The sequence below is a fragment of the Psittacula echo genome (assembly GCF_963264785.1).
Source record: "Psittacula echo genome assembly, chromosome: 5".
Classification (NCBI taxonomy): Eukaryota; Metazoa; Chordata; class Aves; order Psittaciformes; family Psittacidae; genus Psittacula; species Psittacula echo.
Window position 1 is genome coordinate 6,347,159 of NC_137739.1, and position 13,132 is coordinate 6,360,290.

The window sequence follows — 13,132 nt, forward strand, 5'->3', positions numbered from 1 at the left end:
TCATAAAAATAGCATGTAGGAGCAGTAAGTATATGGTTTGAAGGAGCAATCATAATTATCAAATGCACTTAATTTTCCCCTATTTATAGAAAACTGTTAGAAGTGATTCTTGCACAGAGGGAAAAAAAAAGTAAGCTTGAAGGAAAATAATGAAAATGAATGAATGTTGTGTTCATGTCCAAGTTCAATGACCACAACAGCTTGCTTGTAAATATGCTCTGAATAGAAAAATTGGGTGAATTATTACAATAAAACTTTCTCTGACAACAGCTTTCTGATCATAGGGATGTAAAAATCCAGAAACTTACATAATTTCATTTTTATGAAAGAATGTCCTCTGTCTGAATGTAAGAACAAAAAATGTATTCCTGGAGTTATTTCACTGCACAATGTGAACAGTAAGGCAAGGTACATGGCATGGTTTAGTTCATATTTACTTATGTACATATGAAATACTATCTATTATATTTCATTATTTAAAATCATAGAATCATAGAATAGTTAGGGTTGGAAAGGACCTTAATAATGTCCTATATCTCTATATAGGAATATCCCTAGGGATGTATATCCTATGTCCATATAGTGAGGGTCATCTCCTCGATAATATACCCTGAGAGATTGCATAATAGTGCATTTATAACTGCACCCTCCCGGGAGTTCTTTAAATCTCAGCATATATTATTATATTTTCAAAGAACTTCATCTGTAGTAATTGTGAAAGTGGGACAGGGTGACCAGTGATCTGCAGCACTGCCAGGTACCAAGGACCTGATTACTAAAGTAAGTAGTATGAGGAGTACATAGTGACTCTCTGGCTTCATTGGGATAGTCCAGAAGAGGGAGCTTGAAATTAAAGAGTGAAGAGATTTAAAAGTACCAGAAGTAATAAATTGTACAAATATGGGAACTTTGTTATAAGCACCTTTTATCACTGGAATTTGCTTCACATTAATAACAACATAGTTTTGGGATCATAATTATTCTTGTGGTGTTGTGTTTCCGTCCCACCAGAAGCAATTTTCTTTTGGCTATGAAGTTACAATACTTATTTTTTTCAGCATGGCATTTGCCTTCGCTTTTCCATAATGGACTTTTCCATAATGTTTGAGAAAATGAGAAGTAATTGTGTGGAAAATTTAAATAGTATATAGTCATCTGTGACTGGGCCATCGTTCTCTTCAGTCAGCATAAAATACACCGACCTCATTTCAGTGATGCCAGGGATGAATTTGGCTCACTTTGTCTGAAGTACATAGTTTGTCATTGTCTAAGTGTTTCCCTGAGTCACTTCTACAATGCCAATTCATACCTATAATGACTTTGACTTCAGTACAGTGCCCTTCTGTGCTTCTAATAATAATATATTTGGATCTTTCTCAAAGTAAAAGCTTCAGTAGAGTATGCTTGCAGCAATGCTGTATTCTTATAGTATATAACCTCCATAAATGTCTCTATATTGAATTAGACTTCAGTACCTGCTGGCTAAGGAAAATGTTCCTAATCACTATACTTACTAAACCAAAAAGAAGGCTATGCAGTCTAGTATGTGTGTTTCTTGCTGTGTGTGTATATATATATTTGTACATCATAACTAAGTAGGAAGTGTATTGTATTGACCCAAGTTTCTGGGGTTTTGGTTTCTGTTGTTGTTGCTGTTGTTTGCTTGGGGTTTTTTTGCTTGTTTGATTTCTTTTTGGCATTTAATTTCCCCTCCCATTTTGAATCTTAGTTCCAGGCTGAAAATCTAGAGAATGCTCACACACAGGAAACAAGCAAACAAATCTGAAGTTCAACTAGAATATCGTTTTCAACAATGCCTTCTTTTGATTTTAACCTTTTACTAAGAAACTTAATTTTGAAGTCATTTCATAGTGAAAAGTAGATCCTCTGAAGATATCACAGCAGGACATTTAGATGTTTTGAAACTTTTAAAACGTTTTAAATGGAAATGACATCAGCCGTTTTCCACAGGAATATTCAGTTTCAACAGACTGCTATTTTCCCCCAGAAAACATGTTACCCAATTTCTAATCAAGGCCTCCTGATATGTGCTTGTGAGCAGTGGTTATTAGTGCTGTGAAGCTGGGACAGAGTCCCGTTGCAGTTTTTCATGCAGAAGCCCGCGGATATTCCAACATCAGTGCACAGAGAGCATATTTTCCATGCATTATGCATGGGATTTCCTCCAGCTGGCCTCCTGACTCACACTCCCCTGCCTCCCCCGTGTCTGCGGCTGAGCACAGCACTGACCACCTCATCTCTCCCATTGGGACAAGCTTGGTCCCAAACCCTGTGCTCCCAGCAGGTGGAAGGGACTTCCAGACATCTCTATTGCTACCTCCTGCTTAAAGCGAGTCTGGTTAGAGTTGGCTGCTCTAACCAAGATCCTTGCCCAGTTAAGTCTGGAAACGGTCCCCTTCCCTGGGCCCCTCTTCCAGGGCTTGGCCACCCTCATAGTGAGTTTTTTCTTTCTCTTTATATCAGGTGGTCATTTCCTCTGTTCCCGTTTGTGCCTGTTGCCTTGTGTCCTTCTGCTGTGCATCTCTAAGAAAAGTCTGGCTCTGTTTTCCCTATGCCCTCCCATTAAGCACTTGTTGTCAGCAATAAGATCTCCCCAGTTGTCTCTTTGTAAGAGAATAAACAGTTCTCCCACCTTCTCTTCATCTGCTGTATGCTCCAGGCCCTGGACCATTTTGGTGGCCACTGTGGACTTGCTCCAGTTTCTTAGTGTCTTTTTTGTATGGTGGAGCCCCAGACAAGACAGGATACTCTAAGCTGTCTTACAATGGCTAAACAGGGGGAAATAATTCCTTCAGCCTGCTGGCTACACTCCTTTTGGTACAGCCCAGCATGCTGTTGTCCTTGAACTGCAAACTATAAAAACCTATGAAACTGGTCTGCTGTGAAAGGCTTTGGAAAGCTGCCCTATGTTCAGCTGGGTCTGCTAGAAGGGGTGCTGTGTGGCTGCAGCCTGGCATTAGACACAATGTGGTATGTGGCTTAACATGCGCGTTGTGTAAGGTTCTTCTTGATCTCCCAGCATCTGTCACATGCCTTGCCACAGGGCTTCTTATGCAAACAGACTGGTGGGTCTGGAACTAGGACTAGCTGAAGGAAGCATGGTCTTCCCTCAACCTTGTGAAAGGTTAGGTAGAGATGATATTTTGCATTTCCACATGTTGCATTGACATTGCATTGACATGTTGCATTTCCACACTTGGACAAGCATGGTACAACCAAGGTCTTGGCAGCATGACTTCGGTGACATGATGCTTCTGTGGGGTGAACAGAACGAAAGGAGGCCAAGACAAAAGCAGTGGGGGATAGAGTGTGGGATTAGACCTTGTCATTCTTGATGCAAAAGGCTTAGCCCCTTTTTTATCTCTTACTGCAGTAGTCAAGGGCAGATGGTTTTCCAGATGAAGATCCCTGCAGAAACTCTTTCATGGACATGTAGATGCATAAAATTTGTAAAATGAATTGATGCTCTGCTTTATAAAGTTGCATATTCAGTTCATTTGACACAATTAATAATATAAAAGGACTTCATAGAACAACAAAAATGGAAATACTTCACAGAAATAGAAGATGACAATATTTTATTTCTTTCTGTTTCACATGTCTGTTAGTTATGTGAACTTGTGACTTAATAAATGTTATGGAATTAGACATGGGCTTTAATGTTAACCTGCCTTTTACAATGTCTTCTCGTGTCTGATTTCAAACACTTTTATTGTCATTATAATAAAATTAATGCATGTTTTAATTGTAATAATAACAAAACATTGCTCATTATAATGAAGTAATAAAATATTCTCAATTGCTAATAGCTTTGTATGTTGCTATAATTCATTTGTTGGTGACCTAACAGGAAAACAAATTAACAGGAGTAGATGGGTAATGTTTCTGTTAAGGCTTCATTACTGACTCTATTAGGTACATGCCTGTGACACCACATACTCGATTATAGCAATTTTAAGCTTGGGGCTGTTCATTTTAAATACCTCTATAAAGGAATCTTATTTTACCTGGGTGCATTGTTTTTTTTCTCAGTAGTCAGTAAATAATAGTAATAGTTTCTGGGTGGTTTCAGTATTGTACATCAGCAAGGACATGCAGTGTTCCTGGGAACAGGCAGTATGGATTGAAACCTTATACTTACACATGGCATCGACCATTGCATTTTGTTCAGTGGTCAAATATTGAATTTATTCCTTCATTACGCAGAAGGTTTAAATTTTGTGCTGTTAATCAATCCTTACAGGGCAGGAGAAGAGGTTGTTAGAATGATTGCTAGGAAGTTGTTATCTTTTCAGGAAATGAATCATGAGAAACTCTTAGGCACAGACAAGAAGAGAACCCCCAACTTTAGAGTTCTTAAAATAATACCCAGATAATAAGAGCTACAGCTAAAGAAAGGTGGAGTTACTATTAACTCTGTTTACTAAACTTTAAAGGTATGTAAGTAGGAAAGGTTTAAAATGGTGGAATCCTCCTGCTAGGGCAGCCTCAATCCAAGAAAATGTGTGTCTTCTGTTGAATTATGCCAGAGCAGCTACATATCTTTTAAAGCTATCCTCAACAAATACAGGCTTTGCTTTGTTTTGCTAGAGATAGCAAAGGAAGAAATAACTCTGTGTAGCACACACACTGAAGGCTTTCTGAGTCTGCCTGCACAATGACATTGTTCTGATTGAACTCTTGAGAAATTATAACCTGCAGGTATAACGAGGATTTTCCATTTTTGCCTAACACGTATACATTTTGTCTCTTCCATTTTTCCTTTCCTGCAATGCATTCAGCAGAGCGAGGGCTGGAAAGAAATCTGATTGTGAAACTGATAAATTGTCTTACATAGTTTCCCTATTTTGGCCATTGCCATGGTCTGGTTCTGAAAGTGCTTGGAATCCTCCTTCTCTCGTTTTGTTTTAACAAGCTCATTCTCGGTTGCCCATTGCCAGTGCTGTATTACCTACAGTGCACATTATTTTTTTGTCTATCTTGTATTCTGTGTCGACTGTAAGCAGGTGTAAAAGCAGATGAGGTGATTTATTTTTATCCCTCCTTCTCGTGAGAAAGAGGACCCCTTGGCCCTGGCCTCTCTACTGGCTTCCTCGTAGCACAGGCATTTGCATCTTGGCAAAAGGGGTCTATAAAATGCTACTGAATTAAATCAGCGAACTGTTTCATCATGTTTATTTTGCAATCACTGTGATTGACTCTTTGCTGGTCTAAATGGCTGCAGTCTCATTTATTCCAGTGGAGTTTTCTTTGCTTGAAAAGGGAATTGGCTCATCCCAGAGAGGTGGTCAGAATCATGATGGATGACAGGCAACCACAGATCAGCTCCTGTGATTTCAGGTCTGATCTCAGTTGTCTGCAGTTCTGTTGTAACACTCATGGAAGACACTTTATGTGTTAAAACTTGCTTCAGGCCTTTGATATCTTTGACCTTTTAAAAACCCTCTCTTTTAAATTTTGATATTCCCTAAGAAGACAGATGGTATTTTTTGATTGAATTGATAGAGATTTCATGTCTAAACACATTTCTTGGTTTCATTTTGTTGGACTAGTTAACTGCTCTCTGTATGTTCTGTGCTGCTCAATCTTTTCTTCTAATTTGGTTTTGAATGATACTATCAAAAGGTTACAAAGAATTAAATATACAGAAATCCTCCTGGAAAACTTTAGTAATGTCCTGCTAGTGTTTCTGTTTGGATCCAAATTCAGGTACCTACAGTCCCATGTACAGCTACACTTCTAAGCCAAAAATTGCCCGTGATACCTTCTGATTGGAGTAAGCATTTGACTCCTAAGTACACTGAGTAGCCAGGTAAGGTAGGGAAGCTGTAAAAAAATTGCAAAGCCTCTAAAGCTTTGGCTCTGGAGAGCGTGAGAAAGAGCCCTCCAAGTACTGATGCAGTGCCTACCAATGCTAGGTGCAGTGCATCTGTCTTGGTTGCAGTCTCATGAAACAACAGCTGAAGTACCAGAACTCGTGCGCTGTTTTCTTCTTCCATTACCTGAGGATCATCTGGAAACAGGGCAAATGATGCATTTTCAACAAAATAAGGAAATCCCTCTGAGCAGTTCCCATTTACAGCACAATCATAAAACCCCTGGCAAAACCCCAAACCATTCCCATACCAATTCAGCACACAGCATTGCTAGAATGGTCAGTGTCAGCAGTGAAATAGCTGGTGCAGGGACAGGAGACAGAGGCTGCTGTGTTCTTGGTGCTGCAGCGTCGACAGAAGATGAAGTCATGGTAGTTCAACATTTGGTGAAGACTTAACTACTGATTTTCTGGCTTTCTTTTAATGCTGGAATAAAACCTTGGGGGGGGGGGGGGGAATGTTGGAAAGAAATTTTGGTTGCGTGTTTGGGTGTGTTTGGCCTTAATTATTTAGCAAAACCTTCAAACCCAAGCAATACAACTGCCTGCTTTTGCAGAGCTATAGGAGAACATAGCTACAATCTTTGCTTGGTGGTGAGGTGGTTGCAGCAGTGTATTTGTAAGGGCTTATTTTTACTGTAATGGTCAGAGAATGATTTTGAATGTCTCACAAACAGGCAAATGGCACAGGAAGAAACAACAGGACATATTTTTTACCTCGGCCATATTGTTTCTGCCTTTAGCAAGTGCCACTTCTTAGCTTATTCAGTATTTAAAGCTTGTTTTCTCTACATAGTACAGACCTAAGAGACATGGCTGAAACTGAATATAGAGCATCAGACATTTGTTGGGGAGGTAGAAAATACATCTGATTATTGTGGTTTCAGATTTTGGCTTGGGTCAGGAACAAATTTGCTAAATTTTCAAAGTGTTTTGGTATACTGATCTTTGTGACATTCTTGTGCTTATTTCAGATGCTGAGGATAAATGCAGTAAGAAAAACTTCCAGATTTTACACTTAGTCTGAGTGAAGTCAGAAGCCAGATTTCATACAGGGATATCAAGCATTTGGCTCTTTAGGAGACGATAATTTCTAGGAGGGTGGTTTTCTTTGGTGGTATTCTGAATGTCCCAGTTCTTGGCTGCCAGACTTGTGGGTTGAGAAACTGCCTGCTGATCCGTATCATCTGAGATCTGAGTCCATTTAGTGAATCTCAAATTGAGCATCCAAAAGCAGAAACATTCTGACTCATAATCACTGTGAGAGCTCTTGGCCTAACCATGTCAATTAAGAACGATAGGTCCCTAGTAGAAAAGAAACTTGACAGTGTGTTTCCAGTGACAGCCATGATGTTATTGGTCACTTACATTATGGAATCGTAGAATCAGCCAGGTTGGAAAAGACCTTTAAGATCATCATGTCCAACCATTCCGCAGCACTACCAAGGCCACCACTAACCCATGGCTCTGAGGGCCTCATCTACACGGTGTTTGAACACTTCAGGGCCTGTGGATCCAGCACTGCCCTGGGCAGCCTGTTCCAATGGCTGAGCACCCTTTGGGGAAGGAATTGTTCCTCATCTCCATCTAAACCTCCCCTGGTGCATCTGCTACACAGCAGAATATCAGTGTAAAAGTGTTGTTGCAGCTAATAGACTTCGGCTTCAATACACTGTCAGCTGGAAGTTGTAGTCTATGAGTTTTAAAGAGGCTTTTTTTGATAAAGCTAAAAGGTGTTGTAGAAGTGAAATGTGAATATTTTGGAGAAGGGTGCAGTGCTATACATAATTTATTGGGCAGTGTTTGTACAGTCAATTGTTGAGTTATAAATAAAATGCAGCCTTAGAACAAAGGTGAAAGGGTAAAACTGTGGGTAGTTATTTCCTCTGTATTTCTATTAAAAAAAAAAAAAGAAAAAAGAAAAGGTTTCCAAGTTTGTTCAGTGACATTTTGGTTTCGTTATTGATATTCACAGTGTTGTGCCTATTTTTGGATGTATCGCATTGAAGACATTCTTCTCTGCCATGCAGAGTGCCTTTTCCTCCAAGAAAATCTTCTGCAGGCTGCAGGACTGTTCTTGAAGTTCAGTGAGCTGCCAAGGCACAGCCAAGGGGAAACCACAGGGAGGCAAATGAGCCTCTGCATACTGAATTTCGAGGTCCAAGAGCTACTGAAGAACAAACAGCTTGACTTGTCTCATCGACATAAGGTCCTTTGGTGTCTTGTTCCAGTTCATCACCTACCATCATGGTAGCTTCCTCCATCCCACCTGAAGCTCAGCTCCCATTTCTTTTTAGGTAGAAGGCACTGAGGGTTGGTACAGAGAGCAGCTCCAGAGCCTGCACTGGACAGATGCTTCCTGCCAACAGAGAAATCCCTTGAACTGGAGAAATGTTGAACCCATTTAAGGTCATTAAAAATGAGTTTAGTGGATTTAAGAATACAGTCTGTATGCTCTTCTGAATAATTATAGGTCTTTGCATGAAGGGAGAAAGAGGTTTCTTCTTAGAAAGATAGAAGCTCTGAGCAGGCTTTCTGTCCATGGTGGAGGTATTTTCTGAATGTGAGTAGGAATAACACTGGCAGGCCTGATGAAACAACACGAATTAAATATATCATTTTATTATAGGTCACAGGCTAAGAGCATCCCTTGCAGGTACTGTGCAGGAGTGGGAAGTGCTTGGTTTGAAATCTCCCCATTCTCCTACAAGTGGTGCTGATGCAGAGCTGCAGTACTGAGCAGAATCATTCTGGCTGCTGAAGACGAAAGACATGACCAATTTGAACTTAAGAGTGAAACATTTCCTAGAACTGAGCCTGAATAAATTCTGGAACAGTTGAACAGGAAATAAGCTAATAATGGGATTTTACAATATGCATTTCCCATATAAGGCATTGAAATGTAGCATGGGTTTGTTTGCTGATCTTCTGGCTATTTTGATGTAAATTGGGCTTCATTGTGATTATGAGTACTTTGCTTCATTCCAGACTGAAGTGTTTCACCTAGTTGCTGTCATTGGTGGTCCCTGGATGGACCGTTCCTACAACAAGCCAGGGAAGAGACTAGTTAACAATTCCTCCTTGCTGCCTTTTGTTTGTGTTGGGGAGCTATTTCCTTTAGCCCTTGAGAGTGATGCATAGGAAGGGGAAGAGAGGTGGGGAGTGCCCGTCTCGGTGCTGTTCATGCTTCTGAAAATAAGTTCCCCCAAATCTGATGTGGGGAAAGGAAGCCCGGGCTCCACGGAGCCTGCTGTCTCCCTCAATAAACAAAGGACTGGATTTGGGCAGTGTGCCCAAAGTGTTGGTGCAGGGTGTGTTCCCGTCCTTACTGCTCTGCCTGGCCTTTTAAGGATATGTGACAGTATGCTGGAGACCACAGTAAGGTGTGTAATTCAGCGATGATTAATGAGCACAAGGCTCTTCTGCAGCTTCAGTGTTTCTGTAGCATTGTTCAAAATCCCTTCTCACAAGTAACTCACTAAGATTTTCAGAGTTTGGCCTCTTCTGCACTGTGAGTACAATCTCTTGCCAGCTTTTATGCTGCATTAATTTAGAGCCATCTACCTTTCTAAATGTGCTCTGTATTGTGGAACAGGTTTTGCTTGTAAATGCGAGGCCAGATGTTCAGAAGAGGAGAGCTCCCGTTTAGGCATCTAGCAATTACTGCTGTGACACATACTGATTGCAGCTGCAAACCTGAAATCTGTCTCCTTGGACAATAAAATACTCAGGCTGGCTAGTTTGTGTCGTGCTATAAGAAGTGGCCTATATGCATATAATTCAGGAGTTCTTTCAAAATAGAATGCACTGAATCATGGTCTCACTTAGTTTTAAACCACAGCTTGTGCCTAACTAGTTATTTTGATTTATTGCCAAGCAGGGGCTCATTTTCCAGTTACAACTAACATTTTCGTTTTCTATTTCTGCAAAATCTGTTAATGAATGCTAAATGAAACGATGAAGGTCTACTGGCTAGATAAGAGGTACGTCTGATTTATTAATAAATGTTTCTTTTTTTTCCCCAGTGACATATTTGATGCCATGTTCCCTGTCACACACATCGCAGGAGAAACAGTCATACAACAGGGTAATCCTTCCTCTCATTTTTTTCCTTATATGTGTGCTAAGGTTGTACAATTCACATCTCTCCATCTGACATTTCACCCTCTTTGCTTAATGGGAAGAATAACCATATTCTGAAAGCATCCAAGTGTGCAGCTATATCTTTAGTTCATGGATGCAAGTTTTTTGCTACATGTGCAGAGGTCTCCTACAAAACCACACTGGTAGGTCTCTGCTACAATTAAATGTAGATAAATAGCACTTCAGATTAAAATGTTCATTCCTTAACTGAAGATAGTCAGGAAGTAAACCACAGCTCAGAATGCGTAAGGGTGGCACAGGAAAGCTGAGTTAGAAAATATTTTAGGGTTGTTGGGAATATTCAACACCTCATTTTGCTGTATTGTAGTTATGGCACTTGGCAACTTACCTGCATGCCTGCAGCATGTTGTGGAGGACTTCATTACCCTCAGGCTATGTTAAAGCCTCTTGTGTGTTTACGCTGAATGAAGTGTTGAATCAATCGAGAGAGATAAATTAATGCAATTGAAAGATACTAATAGGAAGAAATTGTAGTGATGTTTTTATATATGAAGGTAAATAGGCAAGGATGTTTCTCTTTATAAGTAATCTGGTATACAAACCTGTGCAAATATGTACAGGACTAAATATGGAGACGGGAAATTATTGAATAGTTTAGCAGGCCTTCAGAAAACAATCACCTTCTGTATTCTGCTTCCAGGTGATGAAGGAGACAACTTCTATGTGATTGACCAAGGCGAGGTGGATGTAAGTGAACTCTTACAGAATAGTATTTATTTTGAAGGTTCAGAATAAAATTGTATGCTTTGGAACACAGCTTGGTCTAGCCATGTGCTGTGGTTCTGTCTCCTTTCTTCTTGAAATAGATTTCACAGGATTGATTTCATTACTTTGCTTTTGTTAAGTCATTTGTGCATAATTTCATAATTGGCATATTTTACATCCTAGCTTATTTGTCCATTCCAAGCAGGAAAATATGGTATCAAACCCAAGCAAATGACATCTTCAGAACCCTAACCACACCTGGAGGTGTGCAGTTTTTGGCAGAGCAGGCCACCATGCTGGAATGCACCTGAGGGTTTAGATCAGCCATAAGGAAAATATTTTCTTTAATCAGTTAGCTTAGCTCATATGTTGTTTGTTTTTTTCCCAAATTGAGATACAGCCTCAGGCAGCGAGTTTCATCTTATAAACCTCCATTTGCTTTTAAAATTAGGTCCAAATATATGAACAATGCAGCATATTAATAAAGCAAGGATTATTGTAAGTGTAAAGTGATCTGTTAGACCACAAAATGTTTACAGGAGTATGCAGTGGTTTAATCAGCATGTCTTTGAAAAGAAGCTTCTGTCAGAACCAGCCTTCCAAAAAATCTGTTCACCTCTTATCATTTTTATCCCATGTGAAACTCAGCCTTGTGCACTTCTGCTGCAAGTTCCTAATTTGACTGAATTTTCTGCACACATCTTAACGCATCCACAGCTGTTGGATAGGGCAGGCTTGCTCATTAGCAACATTGCTCTTGAGATGCCCAGATGAGTTTTGTTTGGCAAATTTAAAGAAGAAAGTGATTTTATTTTAAATCCGGGCAGGAGGCATACAGTTATTTTAGTGAAAGTTATTTTTTTTTAGCAGCCTGTGTCAGGAGACCGTCTAATTGGTATTGTTGGGAATTGAGAAACCTCACATGCTGCCTCTGCCTCTGGAAGTTGCTCCTCAGGAAATCTGTCTGACTCACTGTTCCTATCAGGCATACCTCTCCATAGCAAACCTTGCCATGTCCACAGGGCCAGAAAATAAAAGAGCAATATTTATAGCACAGTGCTAAGATTTAGTTTTTAAATAATTGGTTAGGGTCTAACGCTGAGCTTAATGAGTTCACTGGCTTTGAATCAGACCCAGAAACATACGTTGAAGTTACAGATTAATCCTCTTTAAAATTAGTTTATACTCCCTCAAAACCTTTAGGAAAGCTTTCTTCAGCGTTTGGCTTTGGGATAGTGGGGGACTGGGTGACATCAGAAAGCAGTCTGCAAAACACTTGTAATTAATAGCAAAAAATACAATCTTCCATATGCACATATTGCTCTTGCAAAGCAGTGACAAAATGCAGCAAATAAATGTCCGTGGCCTCCTCAGTTTTGTTCTGCTTGTAAAACCATTGCACAAGGTGATCTGTGCATTTTCTGTAACTGATGGTTGCCACTAACAGCCAAGGTGGTCACGGCTTGTCAGAGGTTGAAAAGGACTTTTTTAGTTACTGTGCTTTCTGTCAGTAAGATGGTATCATAGTTCTCTTCCCAGGTATACCGTGGCATCTACTCAGAAACACCTTTACTGCATCATGTTAGTTGTATTTCAGAGGTTCTTCATGGTTTTATGGAAAGTTGAAATCCTTTCCTAAATAATCTTGACCATAAATGGCCCAAGAAGAGACAGATAATTTTTTGTTGATGGTTTTTTGAGTTCATGAAAGTTTTTTGCAGAATACTCTTCTATTTCCCAGAACAATTCAGGGATCTGTGAGGCTTCTGAGATAGGATCTGGTGTAAAGTTTGAAAAACTAAATGGCCTCAGAGTCACTGCATTGCAATTCCATGTTGGCTCTAAAGCTGTATAGATGTTTCTGAAAATATTATCCCAGACCAAGCAAAGCACCAGTCCTCCTTTAAGCACATGAGCAATTCTGATGATTTCAGTGGGACTCACTTTTTTGCTAGGCAGAGCATAGTGCACAGCTTTGTTTTAATTTATTAGAGTTGAAGACAGGAGGTTTTGGGTTTTTTTGTATTTCAAATAGTTTGCAGTCCTCCAGTCATTTGTATATAAAGATGCACAATTTTTCTGCCTTGTCTTTGAGACTTGCAACAGCAGATTTCAGAAGGAGCGAATGAAATAACTGGGTTTCTTTGAGTAGATTTCATAAGCATTCTCAATCCCTGCTCCCCTAATTGCTAAAATCAGCTTATAGCTGCTAGGACAGATCAAAATGGACAGATGTACAATAACATCATCCTGACACTTCTCAGACACACATATGGAGAGTTTTCTGACATGATCTGTGTGACAAATACATCCTAACAAGGCTTAAGAGATGTCATTTGGACTGAACTTATTCTAGTGCAAAGCAAA

General features: G+C 39.8%; 1 protein-coding gene across 4 annotated transcripts in view; it reads left to right on the forward strand.

The window, feature by feature from the left end:
• Positions 1 to 13,132, forward strand: part of PRKAR1B (protein kinase cAMP-dependent type I regulatory subunit beta) — a 103,250-nt gene that overhangs the window by 50,715 nt on the left and 39,403 nt on the right. For all 4 annotated transcript variants that reach the window (XM_080617848.1, XM_080617850.1, XM_080617851.1 and 1 more), the window contains exons 5-6: positions 9,922 to 9,983; positions 10,701 to 10,747. In XM_080617848.1, the coding sequence (XP_080473974.1) occupies positions 9,922 to 9,983; positions 10,701 to 10,747 (109 nt within the window). The remainder of the gene's footprint in view (positions 1 to 9,921; positions 9,984 to 10,700; positions 10,748 to 13,132) is intronic.